The 19,523-nt window shown below is 37.4% G+C and overlaps 1 protein-coding gene across 1 annotated transcript in view; it reads left to right on the top strand.

The window, feature by feature from the left end:
- The window catches only part of LOC128863155 (uncharacterized), a 207,107-nt gene that overhangs the window by 112,420 nt on the left and 75,164 nt on the right, over nucleotides 1–19,523 (top strand). Inside the window, exon 9 of the mRNA XM_054102130.1 lies at nucleotides 16,450–16,594. Within this exon, the coding sequence (XP_053958105.1) occupies nucleotides 16,450–16,594 (145 nt within the window). The remainder of the gene's footprint in view (nucleotides 1–16,449; nucleotides 16,595–19,523) is intronic.

The following is a 19,523-nucleotide window of genomic DNA, read 5'->3' as shown; positions in this document are numbered from 1 at the left end:
ACGCTCTGTGAAAATTGTTCATCGCGCAGGCAGGCTGACTTAAAAAGAGAATATTGCGGCTGTAAAGGAGAGTTTTGCCGAAAACCCGGAAGAATCGATTTGGGACCGATCTCAACAACTTGGCGTATCTAATGGCACTACTTGAGCTATTTTACGCAATGATCTTGATTTGAAAGCATATCAAATAAATCGAGTCCAATATTTGAAGCCGGTCGATCTTCCAAAGCGTCATAATTTCAGTCGTTTGGCTCGTGAAAAACTCAGCAATGAAAATTGTTCATCGCGCAGGCAGGCTGACTTAAAAAGAGAATATTGCGGCTGTAAATGAGAGTTTTGCCGAAAACCCAGAAGAATCGATTTGGGACCGATCTCAACAACTTGGCGTATCTAATGGCACTACTTGAGCTATTTTACGCAATGATCTTGATTTGAAAGCATATCAAATAAATCGAGTCCAAAATTTGAAACCGGTCGATCTTCCAAAGCGTCATAATTTCAGTCATTTGGCTCGTGAAAAACTCAGCAATGATTCGCATTTTGGGACCCAAATTTTGTTCAGCGATGACGCCCATTTTTGGCTTAATGGCTACGTCAGTAAGCAAATTGTCATATTTGGTTGGAAGAGCAACCCGAAGCCATTCAAGAACAGCTATTGCATCTATTAAAAACAACTATTTAGTGCGACCTAGGGGCTGGAGGAATCAGCGGCCTATTTTTCTTCAAAGACGAGGCTGGCGCCAGTGTAACAGTGAACGGCGAACGCTATCGCGCCACGATAAACTTTTTGGTGCCGGAAATTGAAGCTCGTGATCTTCACAATATTTGGTTCCAACAAGACGACGGACGATGCTACTTGCCATACAGCCCGTGAAACAGTGGATTTTCTGCGTCGTTGTTTCGGTGAGGGATTTTTATCTTGTCTCGGACCAGTGGATGGACCACCAAGCTCGTGTGATATCACATCTGCGGACGTTTATTTGTGGGGCATTTAATGTCGAAATGCTTTGAGGATAAACCAGTTTCAATTGAGGCATTGAAACCCAGCATTACTAAAGTCATTCACGAAATACCCACCGAAATGCTCCAGTGAGTCATTCAAAATTGATGTGAACTAGGGCGGGTCGATTTAAAAATCGCTCATTGCTCTGTGAAAATCGTATTCTAGAGATCAAAACAAGAAACTTTGCCGAAGGAACCATACCTCTAAAACGAATTCTGATGTCTCCCAATTTGGGTCGAACGAAAAATCCCACTTTGACCCATTTAGAGTGCTCCAATCGAGTCCAAATGTATGACCGATCCCCACTAACTTTGGACGGCCGATCCACCCATGCCAGTGGCACACCCCCTGGAACTTCCCTGTGGGGTTCCCCATACAATCATTTCAAAATATCACCATTTTTGGCCTTTACATGAGAAAAGAAACTAAAAAGTTCGACCCAAATTGGGGGACAACAGAATTCGTTTTAGAGGTAGAATATGATTTTCACAGAGCAATGGGCGATTTTTTGCCTTCCCACAAATCGACCCGAACTAATGTGTACGGATGGCTGAATTACGGCCCAGTTGCGGCCAACAGTTGAAAGGGATCATTTAAAAAAATAAAGGCATGAATGGTTCAACACAAAAATAATGAAGGTTACCGTAATTCGAATTTTTGTTGTTTGATTGATCACCTTTTAAATAAAAAATATTTACTTCTCTAATAATCGACCTAATAGATTTTTCTTTGGGAGCTCTAAAATCCAGCCCAGAGATGCTTGAGTGCTATTTATTCATACATCTAACCCACCATATATTTCTGGTTTTCGGATACAAGGGGGTGCAAATTTAATCACCCTACCGGATGACTTATAATTTTTTCGAATGGCGTCGTACGTCAATCTTATGTGACACTTGTGATCTAAACAACTGCAGTATACAAACAGACCAGCCATGAAGCGCGTAAATCTAAATATAAAGATTTCCATCTATCTAAATCATTTCCTTTCATTAGTGAAAAAGTTATGCAAAAACAAATTGATGATTCATTTTGCGCCAGCTTATACAACAAAAACAAAAAAATTAAATTATGTCCATCCCTTTTTATACACTTTAAAGCATGCCCTCTTTAAGACTCCAACCTCCATGGGCATAGCTGAATGTAACTGCGTCTCAAGGAATTAGTTGCCAATAATTTATTACTTTTACTCCACTAAGCTACTTTAGCCGATCTGTCACAGCGAAGTGCCTACACAAATTTCTACTTTCAAACACAAATAAAGGGGAGTAATAAAAAGCTCAAAGCAAATTCGAATAAACATTAGCGACGCCTGGCCCCTTTCTTCTTTTGTACTCGTCAGTGCTTTGGGAACAGATCTTTCATGCTAAATGCGCCAGCAGTACATTTTAAAGTCTTCTAAAGCCATTGAGCTTAAGGCAGTGGAAAGTGTTTAAAATCCGTTCACACTTATTTCCGTTATTTATTTTACAATAGAAACGCTTTAAAGCATTAAAGTTGGCTGGGATGGTTTCGGTTTGCATGGCTGCGCGCTTTTCTTTGAATTTATTTGCCTTTGAATGGCTTTTGCATTACAATTAACTACTTTGTATGCCATAATAGGCCTTTGTGTGTGTATTTATTATACTTGTATATGTGTGTATGTGTGTGTGTGTGTGTATTGCGAGAGGTTTAAGAGCAATTAGCGCAAATTAATGGCAGACAACACTTGCCCGGCATTTTAATCACTTTGATTATCAAAATGTGACACGTAAGAGCTTAGCCCAAAATCGTTAATTTATGGGTTTTGCAATGGAATTTTGTCTGATTATATTTTTTGCGGTTTTTTGCATTTATCTTACGAATTATTACAAATGAAAGTATGAGTTGCTTTTAATTTGGTTATGTTAAGTGGAAATCGAAGGCGAAGTTGTTTGCATAGATTATTTTCAAATTTATTTGGTTTTAATTTCTTTTGCTACTTCTATCCAATTTATACAACAGACACTTGAGACTTATGCAAAATTAATTACCTTAACGGCCGATGTATAATTTTTGCAAATAGCGTCAGACGTCAATCATCCTCGACACTTATAAACTAGACAGCTCACATAGGAGTATTTGTATGGAAAAGCCGGTCATAAGTCGAAAAAGAAATATGTCTAATCTCATCGCAGAAACTATCTTCTTGAAGGTAGATAATCGGTTTATCAAATAACAGACAGACGCCAGAATTTTTCCAACGTTTGGTGCCTGAGCATTTTTCACTAGAACCTAGTCTTTTTTTAACCACACATCTTTGTTCTCATCAATCTTATATTTCCATTATGTGTAATGGTTAACTGTGCTTTTGTTTTGTAAAGTAAACGAAAAATTTTTTTTTGGCATGGAAGGGCAAGATATGTACTTTATGATAACAATATATTTTTTTAGTTTCAAGATTGCACTCGAAGTGAGGATTTTTAAGTCCTAATAAAAAGTATTTCTTTTTTACTAAAATTTAGCAAATAATAATGTTTTTAACTAGGTGTCAGACCTTGTCAAGTAAAATTGTTAGTCTGATCATAATATTTGGACCCTTGTCAAATATAAACGGTAATAAAATTGTCCCGCATGTCCAGAATTTTTTTTCTCAGCTCTAAAAGTATGCACTGCAAAAACAGGTTTCTTGGCGAAAATCACATTTTCTCACTTTTATGACAATTTTTTTTACGTCGCCTATAAAGACAGAAAGAATGTCCTCCATGCTAGAATTCGTTTCTTCGAGTCCCTATTGCAGTTATCGTATAAGCTAACATTGAAAAATGGCAAGCACGGTCAAAAGACGCGAAGAAAATATTGCAGGAAACCAAAGAAAAAATTCAAAAACGTTTCAGAGAAGAAATGGGTCTCCTTGTTGACATTCCGAAAGCCGGTTATGGTAACACCAACGATGGCAATCAAGAGCTTATAGAGCGATTAAGAGTTATTTTAGAAGTTATTTCAAGCGGCTACGATGTAGATCCTGTTAAGTTTGATAGATATGCACAAAGTACAGCAAAACTTTACACATACCTACCTCTATGACTGACACCCAATGTCTCCTACACTCCATAAGGTATTAATACACGGTGCCATGGTGATCACTAATGCCATTTCCCCGATTGGACAGCTATCCGAAGAGGCAGCCGAGACCAGAAATAAACACTTCGGAAAATACCGCCTGGATTTTTTCCGAACATTTTCTAGAGTAGAGTGCAACAGAGATATTCTGAACATCTGACCCATTCTTGAGCTGCACTAGCAAAAAAAAAATATAAAAGAAAAGAAAACCCGTTTTCTGAAGAAGCAAAGAAACTCCTGATTCCGACCGACAATGGACGAAGATCAAGTCACAGCTCATTCAGGTAGTAGAAAAAAGAATCATAAACCTTTAATTACACAGGCCGACAGCAGCTCAGACCCAGAAACCGGACCATATATTTTCGAAGGATTTTGATGCCATGAATCGAAATCTGGCCTCAAAATTGCTCTATCAGCTCTGGTTTTCGAGATATCCTAACCTAAAAGTGCAAAAAACACCGTTTTTGCCCATATTTGAGGTTATGTAGCCTTGCAGATGTTTTCTTTCACCAAAATTAAAGGATGACATCTTTAAATACAAGCCTTCTTTTTTTCAAATGGCGTTGAGTTTGCTCAAATATCATTTTTTTTCGCTGAGATATCGCATTTTGAAATTTTCATGTTTCTAAATTTTCCTTCACCTGAAAATCGATTGAGATAACATAGAGATGATATAGTCGATTACTAATTTTCTTGAATTGGGTCTTATTTTTCTTAAAATTTTGTCTCACACCATAAATGTGCTAACTCACCAAACCCCTACACTATCTAACCCACGGGTACCGAGTCACACACAGCCCTAACCCCTAGAAACCACCCCTACCATACCGTAAGCAGGCTAACCCACTTAACCCTGGGTGTGGTGAGTCAGCACTTAATAATTTTGACCGGTTTTTGGACTGAAATACTCCTACGTGCAGCTGTTGTATACAAAGAGACAAGCGATGAAGCGCCATGCTCTGCAAGTGTCTAGAATAATTGAGGCGATTTTTTTGCCAATAATACGTCGGTGGTGTAGCGCGCCGCGTGAACTGCTCCACTTGCAGGGTATGGCAAATTATCAATGAACAAAATTATCGTTTTTAGAGCACTGAAAATCCGCATGTGATGCACGAAGAGCCATTACATCTACTTATAGCCGCTGCGTGGGCGACGTTCTCGCGTGATGATTGATTGGGGCGTATTTTTAAGGGGGCAAATACTAACAAAGCAACATTATCCTAGAGGCCAATGCAAGCGAACTTGTGAATTATATTCTAACTCTGACCTAAATCAGCGTAAACAAAAGTACATAAAGTCAACAAAGCAGCCAATGCAAGGAGCGAATGACTTACAGCTTCAAACAAGGGTACACCGCCGTCATACGTTCATGTAAACCAGCGTTTTATTTGACGAGCATACCACGTTAGTTTACCAGCTAATAGGACTATGAATAAGTTAGTGCGGTTTTACAACAGATGGCGTAACTTGATTATTATTCCATCGATCCACATTTCCAAACATTCATTGGAGAGCTACTGTCGTAAGGCACAAACGTCAGTATAAGTTTTTTATTTGAAGCGTAAACAACAATATTTTTACCACACTTGAAAATGTCGAATTTCGTGCCAAATAATGTGTTTTTGCGGGGAATTCTTCTTCATTATTTTAATATGAAGAAAAAAGCAGCCGAAAGTCATCGTATCTTGGTGGAAGTTTATGGTGAGCATGCTCTATCTGAGCGAACGTGCCAGAAGTGGTTTGCACGCTTTAAAAGTGGTGATTTTGGCTTGGAAGACGAAGAACGCGAGGGTGCGCCGCCAAAGTTCATGGATACCGAATTGGAGGAATTGCTCGATCAAGATCCGGCTCAAACGCAAGAAGAGGTTGCAAAAACTTTGGGAGTTGATCAATCAACCATTTCCAAACGTTTAAAAGCCATGGGAATGATCCGAAAGGTAGGCCATTGGGTGCCGTATGAATTGAAGCCAAGAGACGTTGAACGCCGTTTTATGGCATGCGAACAACTGCTTCAACGGCACAAAAGAAAGGGTTTTTTGCATCGAATTGTGACTGGCGATGAAAAGTGGGTCCATTACGACAATCCAAAACGTCGGGCAACGTATGGATACCCTGGCCATGCTTCAACATCGACGTCGGCGCAGAATATTCATGGCCTGAAGGTTATGCTGTGTATCTGGTGGGACCAGCTGGGTGTTGTGTATTATGAGCTACTGAAACCGAATGAAACGATTACGGGGGATGTCTACCGACGACAATTGATGCGTTTGAGCCGAGCACTGCGAGAAAAACGGCCGCAATACGCCGATAGACACGACAAAGTTATTTTGCAACATGACAATGCTCGGCCACATGTTGCACAAGTGGTCAAAACATACTTAGAAACGCTCAAATGGGATGTCCTACCCCACCCGCCGTATAGTCCAGACCTTGCGCCATCCGATTACTATCTCTTCCGATCGATGCAACATGGCCTGGCTGACCAGCACTTCCGTAATTACGATGAAGTCAAAAAATGGATCGATTCGTGGATTGCGGCAAAACCGACCGAATTTTTCACAAAGGGAATCCGTGAATTGCCAGAAAGATGGGAAAAAGTAGTAGTAAGCGATGGACAATATTTTGAATATTAAATTTGTAACCATTTTACGTCAATAAAGTTTCAAATTTCGAAAAAAACCGCACGAACTTATTCATAGTCCTATTAAATCCGACTTAGAATTGGATGGACCAAGTTTATTCATGAATATTTTGGTACAAGCAGTCCATACATTCCAAAAATGCCACTATTAACAGTATATACAACTCCAACTTTCAATCAAAAATACCATCAGATTCACTAATCGAAACATCGAAAAATAACAGGCAGCTGGTATTTCTTTCATAAACAAATTAGTTTTGCTATTGTAAAGTAAAGCTAATAATTAAAGAATAAAATGGCTTATATGCTTTATGCTCCACTACTGATCAAGCGGCGGCACTTTCAATAATTTTTAACCGCCTTGTAAAATGTCTGGATTGACTTTGATGCATCCATGCCAGTCCGACTGTCTATTTGTGCGAACCATTCGAAAATGAAACAAAAAACTTTTATATCAGTATCTAGTCACACAATTTCCTCACATTTTATATAAAAAGTAAGCTTATGCAAAAAAAAAATATCATCAAAAGAAATAACTGACGTCCTAGAGTTCAAAATTTTATAAAATATTAAATAAGCGCTAAGTTGAAACCACCAAAAAAAAAAATATATATATATAAGAGATGTTTTATAAATTTGTTTTAAGAAATTTCCAAAAAACAAAAAAAAAAAACAAACAAAAAAAAACACCACACATCAAATAAATAAATAACTTCTAAGGGACATAACATTTTCCCACATCACCTAAAAAGTATTACCGAAAATAAAGCAAACCCTTAAAAAAAATTTTTAAAAATTGGTTAGAGGGGCATCACATTTTTTTTCAGATTCGCTATAAAAAATTGCCTAAAACGAAATATAGACAACTAAAAACATAACAAATCAAATCAAAAAAATGTTGAGAAACAACTTCTAAGGTGTACAGAACTTTTTGAAATTTCGTAAAAGGAGTACAAGAAATTTAAAAAATAGCTTTAGAAAAAAATGTAGATAATAACATTTGGGGAGTACAAAATTTACTCAAGTCTGGAGAGAGGAACAAAAATTGAAAAAATGACCTCCTAAAATAAAAAAAAATTAAAACAAAAAATCTGAAATTAACTTAAGGAACATAGAAATTTCTTACATCTAAAATAAAACACACCATTCCAAAAAATTTTCAAAAATTATTGTACTTTTGAGGGGCATACAATTTTCTCAGAGTTGCAATTACTTAAAATAAAAAAAAGAATCGAAAAGTTTTGAAAATTATTTCTAAGGGACATACATTTGTCTCAGAGGTGTAATAAGAAATCTAAAAAAAAAAAGAAAAAAGGCAAAAAGTTTTTAAAAATTACTTTTTAGGGGCATACAATTTTTTCAAAATTGCAATAAAAAATTACCTAAAACAAAACAAAAAAATCAATAGGTTGTGAAAAATTATTTCTAAGGGATATACCATTTTCTCAGAGTTGCAATAAATAATTAGCTGAAACAAAAAAAAGAAGAGGTTGTCTGTAAAGTCGGTTTACTGACGATAGTTTAACGTGACAACGTTAAAGGAAAATACTGATGTAAGGGTTGCAGCTTTCAAAACAAAATTTTAATTTTATTTGTTTGATAGATATTTTGTATGGATATAGAGGAGGAGGTAAATGGAATTGCAATGGAATAGGTCAAGTTACATTTACACAAACGTGAAAAATTACGAAAGATTTATCAAATTCATGAAAGATATCTTCAATTTCGATTGTGCATGAGACGTTAATAAGTCAACAACACTAAGAGGCAACATCATCGATTTGCCTTTTTCAAGGCACTTTACACTCGAAACACCACCTTTCATTTCCTATTTTTTCTATCATCGTCCTATTCTCAACAGAGAAATGGTTCATTACCATGCACACAGGAAGAAGGCATATGCAGATACAAATATGAAATTTATACAGTAGGTTCTGTTTTTATGCGGCTTTTTTTTATGCGGTTTTGAAATAGTGCGGTTTTTTTTTTAAATTACAAAATGCATGTCGACCTATCGGGAATTGTACATATAAACAAGATTCTAAACCAGCTAAGCAAAAACTCATCACAGATTACATCAGAAATGCTAACCCTACAAGTATGGAACCGCCTGCATAACTATCTAGATCAGACGTGTACATTTCCTCAAGTGACGAAAGTGATTTTACGCCAAATCCTAAACAAACGCGCAACATGTGGGTATTGTCTGATTCTATTTCTGACTTAAATTTATGTTTCGATTCTGACGTTTCTTAAATAAAGATATAATTTTCAAAAATACAATATTTTGTTTATGCGATTTTATTTAATAATTTCAGATTCATGCGGTCTATGGAACGTATCTATAGTTATAATATGGGACTAGTGCCCTTTTTATGCGATTATTTCAGATTTATGCGGTTTTATCACTTTTGAAACGTATCTATAGTTTTACTATAGAACTGGTAGCTTTTTTTATGCTGTTTTTTTTTTATGCTGTTTCTTGCGGAACGTATCTACCGCATAAAAACAGAACCTACTGTATTCATATCCGCATATACATACATTTTTATGTATGCTCACTCAAGTAGGAGAGCGCCAGATGTCGAACGTTGCCGAACGCGGGGGCTGATTGTGCTCTTTTTCGTTCGTTCCGCGCTTTCGCTTGCAGTTCAAGCAAGATAACGACGCATTTTTTCGTGCGTGCAGCCGGCTAAATCGAATTATAAGCCGTTATCACGTCAAAACTCAAACAGTCTCGAAAAATTACTTTTCAGGGGAATACAATTTTCTCAAATCTCGTAGAAAAGCGTATTCAAAAAAAAGTACCATTTAGAAAACTCAAATTTTTAAAGGGTCATTTAAAACCAAAAATTTCGTGCTAAACAAAAAGGATCATCTGAAATGAGACATACCACTCAAGACATTTTTGAAAAAATACTCTGACGGGCATACAAACTTCCTATACAAAATTGCTCAAAAAATTACATAATTACCTAAAAATTAGCTTTAAAAAATGCCTCATAATAACCATGTGCCGTTCTAAGGTGGTATAGGTTCCTCTTCAGATCCTCCATTTATAGGAAAGTATCAAGATGCACACCACAAATTTGAGACCGGTAAAGAATTTAAACAATATTTTTAAAAATAGCTTCTGAGGGGCAAACTATTTTCAGAAACTTCGTATAGAACAAAAAACGTGAGCCACTCAAGGTAAATGTCTCATTATAGTAAAATGTGGAAGATAAAAACCTTTAAAGTGTATGTGAATTTTTATTTTTATTACTGACAACCAAGACACAGTTTGATAGTGACCCACTGTTTACTTTTATTTAAAGAGTAATAAGTAAGCGCTAAGCAACTTAAAAACTCACCCAATTTCTAACACTTGACATCATTCAAAGCTCAATTTGAGTCAAAGAAAAGAAGCATTCCCTACTTCACTAAACATTTCATTAACTTTCCCTACTAAGCCCACCAGTCTACTTTTGTATTTAATCACCCATTTATTGTTTTCTTTTTCCATTCATTTTCACTGAAGTTAAGCTAATTAAGTGCTGACGTGGTGACTACTAACGCTTATTATTGCCAATTTTTGACAGTCAGCTGTCAAAATACGAAATTTACAAAATTAGTTAATTAACGAAACCAACCACAACAACAACAACACAACATCACTGACAAACAAAAACTACTTGACTGTAACGAATGCTGTAATACACACAGCAGGCGAGCGACGTTAGGCAGTGAGGGCGTGCTTTGATGACTTGGTGTCTTGCTTTGCTTTGCACTGTTACTTATCCTAACAGGAGCTGAGGAAACGGAGGGTGAAGTGAATGAAAATAAAGAAACAAATGCCGAAAAACAAAAACTGTTAATAACAAACGACACTGAGCCTGCTATTGTCAGCACATTTGGCGGTGCTGTGGAATGATTTCTAATGCCTGACACCAGGATGTAATCTCGGGCAAATATTTGCCACTTAATTAATGTTAGGCAGGAATTGTTTGAATAAATAAAGAATCAGCAAAGTGATGCAAAGTTAAGTGGGACAAACAGCAACTAGGAAGCGCCAAAAATTCTGATTACATATTTTTAGGTTTAAAAATGACAAGGAAAGCAAAATTAAAATAGAAAAAAGTTACAAAATTGTTAAGTGAAAGATGATGTTTCTGAAGGCCTATAACTTTGGAAGAACAACTTGGATATGTCTAATTAATTTTCAACTAAAATAAAATCGATTTAAAAGGGAATTAACTTCATTTCGCAAAACCCAAACCGCACAAAGGAAATGTTAAAAACCGGAAAAATAGCAAAAAGTGCCCGTTAACCCATTCTTTGAAGGCCTTCCACTTGAAGAGAATCATAAACTTTAAAAAGGAAGAAAAATCGTCTTAAATCGAATTGATTTAGCAGGAAGTTAAAGTAATATCGCACAACACAAAGCCCAAGACAAGCAATATTCTCCTCCTCAAAATACTGAAGCATTAAATTAGTAATCGAATAACTGCCTGAATGCTAACGAAAATGACAACAGTAGGCGCCTGCTGTTGCTGTTGACAACAATAGAGGAAAATGAAAATACTATGAAAAAATTCCGTTAAAATCAAACAAAGGTCAAACCACTTCTTTTTACAGCCAGTGAAAGTACATTGCCGAACTGAAAGCAAATGTCCTGCAGTTGACGAGAATCACTGCTTTTTGTTGGCACAGTAACGAGCCCCTCAGTGTGCTGTGAGTGCTGTGACAGCAGGTGTTGACAATTTGCGAAGAATGGTGTGATATAACCACGACAATGTAATCACGAGGCTCGTTGAAGGCGGCGTTAGGGAAAAGGACATTGAACTAACAAAAAAAAAGCAAGAGGTGATATGAACACGAATGAAAGCTATGGCAAGCGCAAAGCGGAAAAGCCAAATGGAAACCACAAAAGGAAGCAGAAATGATTGGCGTGTGTTAGCCAAAGAGGTTATAAACGATTTTGACTAAACGCCCTTTATTACAAAAAAACCGAACCTTTGGTTTCATCTCTTAGACAATTCCAATTTGTTTACTACTTAAATTTTTAGAGGAAAACCAAAGATTCTCTCATACACTGGGTATTAGGTATGTACAATAATTGAAATGGTTGAAGTACCACTCTGGCACTCCCGAAGTATAACTAAACCGCCGTTTTCATATCAATTTGAGACCTCCAACGAGCAGATATCTACAGCAAGCCAGAGTTGTTGATGTAATGGAGAAGATTGATGGGATTTAAGGCTGTCGAAGAAAGGAGCACCCTTAATCGTCTAGCTGTCAAACCACGACATTTACAGAGAAAGTGCTCAACAGTCGCCTTCTCTGAACGGTCCCCACAGCTTCTGCAAAGGAGCTATGGTAACTCTAGCTTTTCCGCGTGAGCACGGATCATCCAATGACCAGTAAACACAGCTGCGCTTTCCTGAGAAATAAGTTTGCAATTACGCTTTAACTACAGTCAACAAGATACAGATGACCGGCTAGGAGGTCTTTGAGACCAATGCAGTCCCCTTCCTGACAAGCTTATTAGCAATTTTATTTCGCTCTTTGTTGCTATGTCCTGGAACCCAGATCAGAGAAATGTTACTTGCACACCCAAGAAATTTGATCTCCTCCTTACTGAAGTTGATTAGTTTTGATCTACACATCGTCAGAATCTTGATCGTGACTTGACTATCAGAGAAAATGTTAATATCTCCCTCGCTCCCACGTTCCCCAAGCATTTTGTATGCCGGCAAGATCGCAAAGACTTCTGCTTGAAAAACACTAGTAGAATTCGACCCTTTTAAGTAAATAGAAAAATTGCCCGATTTAGAGAAAATCCCTGCTTGAACTCTCGATTCCATCTTGGAACCGTCAGTAAAGACAGAGGTAAAAGTTTCGGTACAGATTTTCCTCACGTTCCAATCCTACCTGGTTGGAAAGATTGCCCTAGCACGACCGTCAAACTCCAGTTTGTGGATAGAGAGGTCTCTCCGAAGTTCAGATAAATAGGGTGTTAACTGCCTCAAAATGCTACTGTGTCTTTTGAGAGATTGTCCTGGGTATATAATATATATATATATAATTGGCGCGTACACCCTTTTTGGGTGTTTGGCCGAGCTCCTCCTCCTATTTGTGGTGTGCGTCTTGATGTTGTTCCACAAATGGAGGGACCTACAGTTTCAAGCCGACTCCGAACGGCAGATATTTTTATGAGGAGTTTTTTCATGGCAGAAATACACTCGGAGGTTTGCCATTGCCTGCCGAGGGGCGACCGCTATTAGAAAAATGTTTTTCTTAATTTTGGTGTTTCACCGAGATTCGAACCAACGTCCTCTCTGTGAATTCCGAATGGTAATCCGCACCAACCCATTCGGCTACGGCGGCCGCCTGGGTATAACGACGACTATTTTTGAATTGGAAGCTCTGCAATACTTAGTGATGCCGAACGGACAATAGATATCCGATCGGTGTGCTCAATGAGAGTCAGGTTGCCTTAAAAACACTGGAGGTTACTCGCACCTGCTCAAAAATTATTCTGCCATCTAAATTTAAGCTGGGAAGGCCGGAACTTATGTTGGTAGCAGAACATTGTACTTTAGTATTTAGGGTAACGAATTGAATTTTAGGGTGATGAATTGTCGAACTGTGAATCTACGGCTCACCTAATGTGATCAGAGGCCAGAGCCAATTATCGGTCCAGCTGTTACAGCAATCGCTGATCTTTACAATTCCCTTTGTACAAAATGCGCAGGGATTGTTGGTGCTTTTTCAAAACTAATACATCTTGTCGCAGTTTGAATAGGCCGATCAGGTTGGTTGTTGAGGTTCTTATCATTGTGGGATCGAATAAGCAACGACTGCAATGAGTCCAGCGTATGGCCACAATAGGCAACATTTACAATCCAATATTCATTCACTGCCAGGTGGAGTATGAAAATGCAAAGCACTTTTTAGTCTGGTTTTTGCTAGTCTAAGCATGAGCTACATTCTTGAGCCTTCCGTAAGCTTCTCAGATTATATAAGACGTCAGAGAAGTTTGAATATGAGCCAATAGAAGCTTCAACCTTTCTTCTGTGTTAAGTTGCTTTTACTACGTGGTGAAATGATTTTAAGAAGCGTGGCAAAATCAGACAATTAACCGTCGAATTTTAAAGAATCAGCTGATTGGCTGACGTAACAGGAGTCATGACAGCAGTTTTTACAAGAAAACTGAAATTGTGTTGGAGATATACAAAGGAACTCAACCACTAAAACTTCGTGGCCGTCTGAACAACGTCTATTTTGGGCAAGTGTGTAAATACGTGTGGAATGAATGGGCAGAATTCTGCTGTCGAGTACCCGGTGACGAGGCAACTGAAGTTACTCGCACAATTTTATTTTTCGCTGATGGCTAAACAAGGTACTCTATCATCTTTGGTTTTTCCTAAGCTCATTAGGGAAATGAGCTCAGGATTTATTTATTTATTTATTTTTTAATTTTATTTATTATACAATAAATTTTTCTTTATTTTTTTTTAATACTTTTTCGAGTTAAAATTTACCTCATGAGTACACTGTCCAACAGGTTACTCAACACGTAGCACTTAATTATAAATGAGGATGTCTCCCAGACCTACTTTGCCGAGGACGGTACTAGGCCATAGTGGCGAATTTTTTTCCCTGGGGGTTAATGTTCTGAAATTAAACAACTTTAAATTGAACTTCTATTCTCCGAATTTGGCAGCAGAATTTAACGAGCAATTCTTTTGTATTTGATTTAATGACCTCCTGCTTAAATGACCTTTTTCGATCCAGTTTCTGCACCTTATTTTATTATATGGAAAGTCATCAAGAAAACCAATTTACCCTTTCGCGATATTGTTGCCATATGGCAACAGTAAACTTTAAAAGGCCGTCAACACACTCTTGTAAAAAATATCAACTTTTTTGTTACATATTTTCAAAAATTTGAAGTTTAATGGTTAAACAGAAATAAAATAAATAATAACCGCCCATTATATATCGGTAATACAACGTTTTTAAAGAAAGCCTTCTGACATATAGCACTTCACTCTGAAATTTGTATTTTGCATTTTTAGATTTTTGAGGCATTTTGGGTAAATGTTTTCAACAATTTTTGAATAAAGGATATAGAAAAATGTTCAGTCTGTCATTTGGCATATAAATATTTTTTGGCTGGCAGCTTTAAAAGCTGTGCTAATTTTAAAAACTAAGCTTGTTGCCATATGGCAACCAATTTCTCGTAAGGTGTTAACTTGCATTAGATTGCAGAAGAAGTTTATTTGCGATTGAAACGAATACACAACATTTGTTGTCATATGGCAACATTAAAAAAAAATCACTTAACAAAAAAAAAAAAAAAAAAATTATTTGTATTGTTATTGGTCCTAAAATAAATACTCAGACAAAAATTTGGATTTTTGGATGGCACAATAAAAAGATGTACCGAAAGGGTTAAAGGATTAAGACGTTCAATTTTTTTATAAAAGCGTTGAAATTTTACCAGCGGTGCACTAACCTTTCATTGGAGGTATCTGTGTTCAAGTAAAAGCTTTTTTATTAAGTTGGTTGTCACCTGAACTAGTTTTATAAGAAAAAAGTAGTCGCTTTGCGACTCTTTACTGTTTTCAGTTCTCTCTCTCAGCTTTACTGTTTCCAATTCTTGATTTTAAATTAGATTTTATTTTTACTACAATATTTGAGTTCAAAGCAAATCCTTTTAAAGGCAGTCTGTGTGCTATATTTTGCAGAAGACTTCTGTATCGAAATTACTTCTCTTGATAACATCACCTGTCTATGAAGGCCTCGAAGCTCTGTTCTGCAGTCCTTCAAATATATACACAAAACAATAAGTTCCCTCTACTCATTCACACTCGACTTTATAGAGAATCGACTTTTCGGCTTCTCAACCGCACATCGCTAGAACCAACAACAAATTAATTTCGCCGACTTATTGCGCTGACACATGAAAACCACCAACATTTATCTTAATGCGACTTAATTTGATAACCGTTAGAGTGTTGTCAACGCTGATTGCGGTGGGCTTGTCACGGGCCGAGTGCTTACTTAACTCCCTTATCTCCGTCGCTTTTGCCGTGGTGGCACACATACATTCACAGTTAGTAGCTGTCATGGAAGTGGCTGCGCGAGTGACACCAGCGTAGATGTGAATAATTATGTGGTCGTATGTTGACAAAGCTATGAGCAACAACAACAACCATAAGAGAACAACAGATTATTACTGAACAGTGCCATATTAGAAATGTTAATGTGTTGGCATTTATTACTTTGCGCCTAGTTGCACACAATAAAAACAGACAAAGTCACACAAGCCAACTTGGCAAAAGTGTGGCCTGCCTGAACCCTGCAAATATACTTAGGTTGAAATGGTACCATCTGGTGGGGACATTTTTACACCTTTGGAAATTTGTTTCCATGTTTTAAGTTGGGCTTTCAAAAGCACAGCCGCTCAGCCTTCCTTTTTCACACTTTTTTATTTCCTATTTTTTCACTTTTCTTGCGCCCGCCTCACACCAGATAAATAAAAAGTGTCAACACATTTCAAGTGGGCGCACAGCTGGTGTGTGATTTGGCTGCCGGCAAGAATGAGCTATGACTGGTGGCGTTTAATTTAAATTTTCATTTGGCAGATTTTTAAGCAAGCATTTTTTTCTACTTAATTTTTATCTTAACTCGTATTTTTTTAATATATATTTTCTTTTCTTTTTTGTTTTGCTTGCAGAGGCAATGCACGCTCCTTGTGGATGGGCGTTTGTTGGGCTTTGACTTCTGGCACAGGTGTGGCTGTGGCTTTGCTTCAAGGCTCTGCTGGACCGCTGATTGGAGTTGCTATATCCGCATCGCTCTTACCGCCCATGGTGAATTGTGTGAGTATGAAAAAATGGAGGAAAATTTATTAAAGCTAAAAATTCTTGAAATAAAAAACCGCAATTTGACGGAAATTTGTGCGAAATTTAGCATTTCAAAAGAACTAAGAAGTAAGAGGTAATAAGAAATATAATTACAGTATGCAAGAGTTCTCTATTTATTTTAAAATACTGCATAAAAATTATAGGACAGTTTTTCATGTCAGACATAGACTCCAAAACTCAAAACCAAACGTGGTCAAGGAGATACCTCTTGCTTCGTAGGCGTACCAACTCACGGATCACCTGTCTACCTAGTTTATTCCCCTAACAGTTTCCCGTAATGTCTACCTGATCAGGAACTCAGATGGGCCTAACAACAGCAAAAATGATGTGGAAGTGTGTAAGCTGCAAGCAAACTTCTACATTTACTATATATTATATTTCAGGTACTAAGGGCCACATACCCATTTCCTTAAATGCTGTCGCTAAGTGAATATTCCTCAAAATCAATCTGTCTCCTATATAAAAAATATATTTATCCTAAAACTACTTTTCCACTTGAGAAAAAATAGTGCACCTTTTGCGGCTTTTTCTCATAATATAATATTAAACAACTTGGCACATACGGAAGAAACCTCAAACGCCACACATGACCGTTAAAATAAAAATGTTTCCTTTTTTTCGCTCAAATGCCGTTCATTTTGGTTGAATGCGCCGGAATAATGTGAAAATAATGCGGTAGCGATGAGTTATGCCTGGCAACGACCGAAACATAAATTTTAGCGGCCAACTGCACTTTTTCAATCCCACCCGCGCCAAAAAAAAATAAGATAATGGGAAAGCACGAAAACGAGAATGCAAGGAGAAACAAGAGAGATTTTGGGTTGGCTATTGAAGTTACAGAGGCATTTATATATTTTTGAAGGCATTAGAGTGAACCACATGGCAGATTTTTAAAGTGAAGTGAAGGAGAGTAATGAGCAAGTGCATGGCGAAAGCAAACAGTTTGAGTTCGTATGCCCACCAAACAAAATCGTGTCAAAAAACTTAATAAGACAAGCTTTAGTGACATTTGAAATGGTGTTTCTTTGGGCGTTTCTGCAAAAGCGTGTGAAACGAAAATGAAAACAAGTTTTTTATTTCTGTTTCCAATATTTTATTTCTTGATGCATTATTAAAAAATAAAAAAAATCTTTTGCTCATACGAGGTTCATTCAAAAAGTTGTCAGCCTTCAAAAAATGCTCTTCCAGAAAAAGGGATGTCGCTGACGACACATATTCCGGGCGTCACAGGTGTCTGAAATCAAAACGACAAAAACATGCTTGCTCAATATGCACTTCGATCTTTAAAAAATAATAAAATTTTACAAAATGATGGTCGTCCAAAGGTGACCACTTTTAAATCTTTTTTTTCTTTAAAAGTCTGAAAAAAATACTTAAAAAAATGTTGTTTCCGAATAATCGTAGTTCGACAGATAGACGGTAAATTGCTGTGGAAGAACAATGTTGTGGAAAGGGGGGAAAATACCAGTAATGCGCTGTACGCATGTGAAAGAATGCTGGGCGTTACTTGGGGTCTATCACAATCTTGACGCATTGGTGCTACACGGCAGTAGTTAGACCGATATTGCTGTATGGGGCCTTAGTATGGTGGACTGCGACAAGAAAACTGACATACTTAATGCCACTAGAAAGGATTCAACGACTCGCTGCTCTGTGCATAACAGGAGCGATGAAAACCACTCCAACGGCGGCACTGGAAATAATACTCAGAATGCCACCTATTGACCTTATGGCGGTCCCTCCCTGAAGAGAAGGGATGGCACAAAGGCATGAAGCCTGGCCATAGGACTTTTCACATCTATACAGACGGCTCTAAAACTTTTGAAAGAGTGGGAGCAGGTATTTACTGCTCAAAACTAGTGATAAGGTAGCCTATCAAGCTGCCGGACCACAGCAGTATTTTCCAAGCGAAAGTGTTTACTGTGGGGAAAGCCGCGGAGCCAGTCTACATAAACACAAGAAAGAACTCAACAATTAATATATACGTGGACAGTCAAGCAGCAATAAAACCAATAATCTCATGTTGTATTGTATTAAGTCCAAAAATGTTCAACGGAGCAAAGAAGCCATAGAAAGGCTAATCGCAAACAGTAGGCTGCATATCTACTGGGTATCTGGTCACAAGGCTGTTAGACTACCTTTGAATTAAATTATTAATAAATTAAAAAGCTAGGTGGACTAATCTGACCACATGCAAAACAGCAAAAGTTATGTGTGGAACAAAGTACAAAATACTGACTCGATTCATGCTTACGCTCTCCCGAAAGGACTGCAGAGCTATGCTGATATGCTAAGAGGTCATAATCTTTTGGCTGCACATGCGTACAAGATAGGGATTGCTAAATGGATGGACAAATGCAGGAAATGCAGAGAGGATGTTGAGGAAACTTTGGAACACCTTCTGTGCGTTTATTCGGCATTATTAAAAACGCGTTTAAAATGCCTGAGAACCCCACTGTTTGAGGGTCTGGGGGACGTCTCAAAAGCGGGTCTGCCAGCTCTGCTTAGATTCGGCAAAAACGCTGACATCCTACATGATGTCTACTTTCGGTGAAGTCTGTTATCGCTAGGGTCCAAAAGGTCTATGCGTGGCTTGTTGCCAACCAGGCTAACCTAACTTAACCTTAATTCTACGTCATCAAAATTTTAGCTCATCAAAATCAGTTGAGTAGAACCGACTATATTTTTGATTATTGTCCATGTGAAGACCATTTCTGAAAGCTGACAACTTTTTGAATGAACTCCGTATGACCACAACAATTTTTTTATTTTTTAACAATAAATCAATAAATCAAAAAATAAAACACTTAATACAAAAATGTTGTGTTCCGTTACCATTATACACGCTTTAAAAGAAAAACCCACAAACATCATTTTAAATGAG

Source organism: Anastrepha ludens, chromosome 5, assembly GCF_028408465.1.
Source record: "Anastrepha ludens isolate Willacy chromosome 5, idAnaLude1.1, whole genome shotgun sequence".
In the NCBI taxonomy this organism is placed as follows: Eukaryota; Metazoa; Arthropoda; class Insecta; order Diptera; family Tephritidae; genus Anastrepha; species Anastrepha ludens.
The sequence above is the reverse complement of the archived record's forward strand: the minus strand, read 5'-3'. Positions and strand labels throughout refer to the sequence as shown.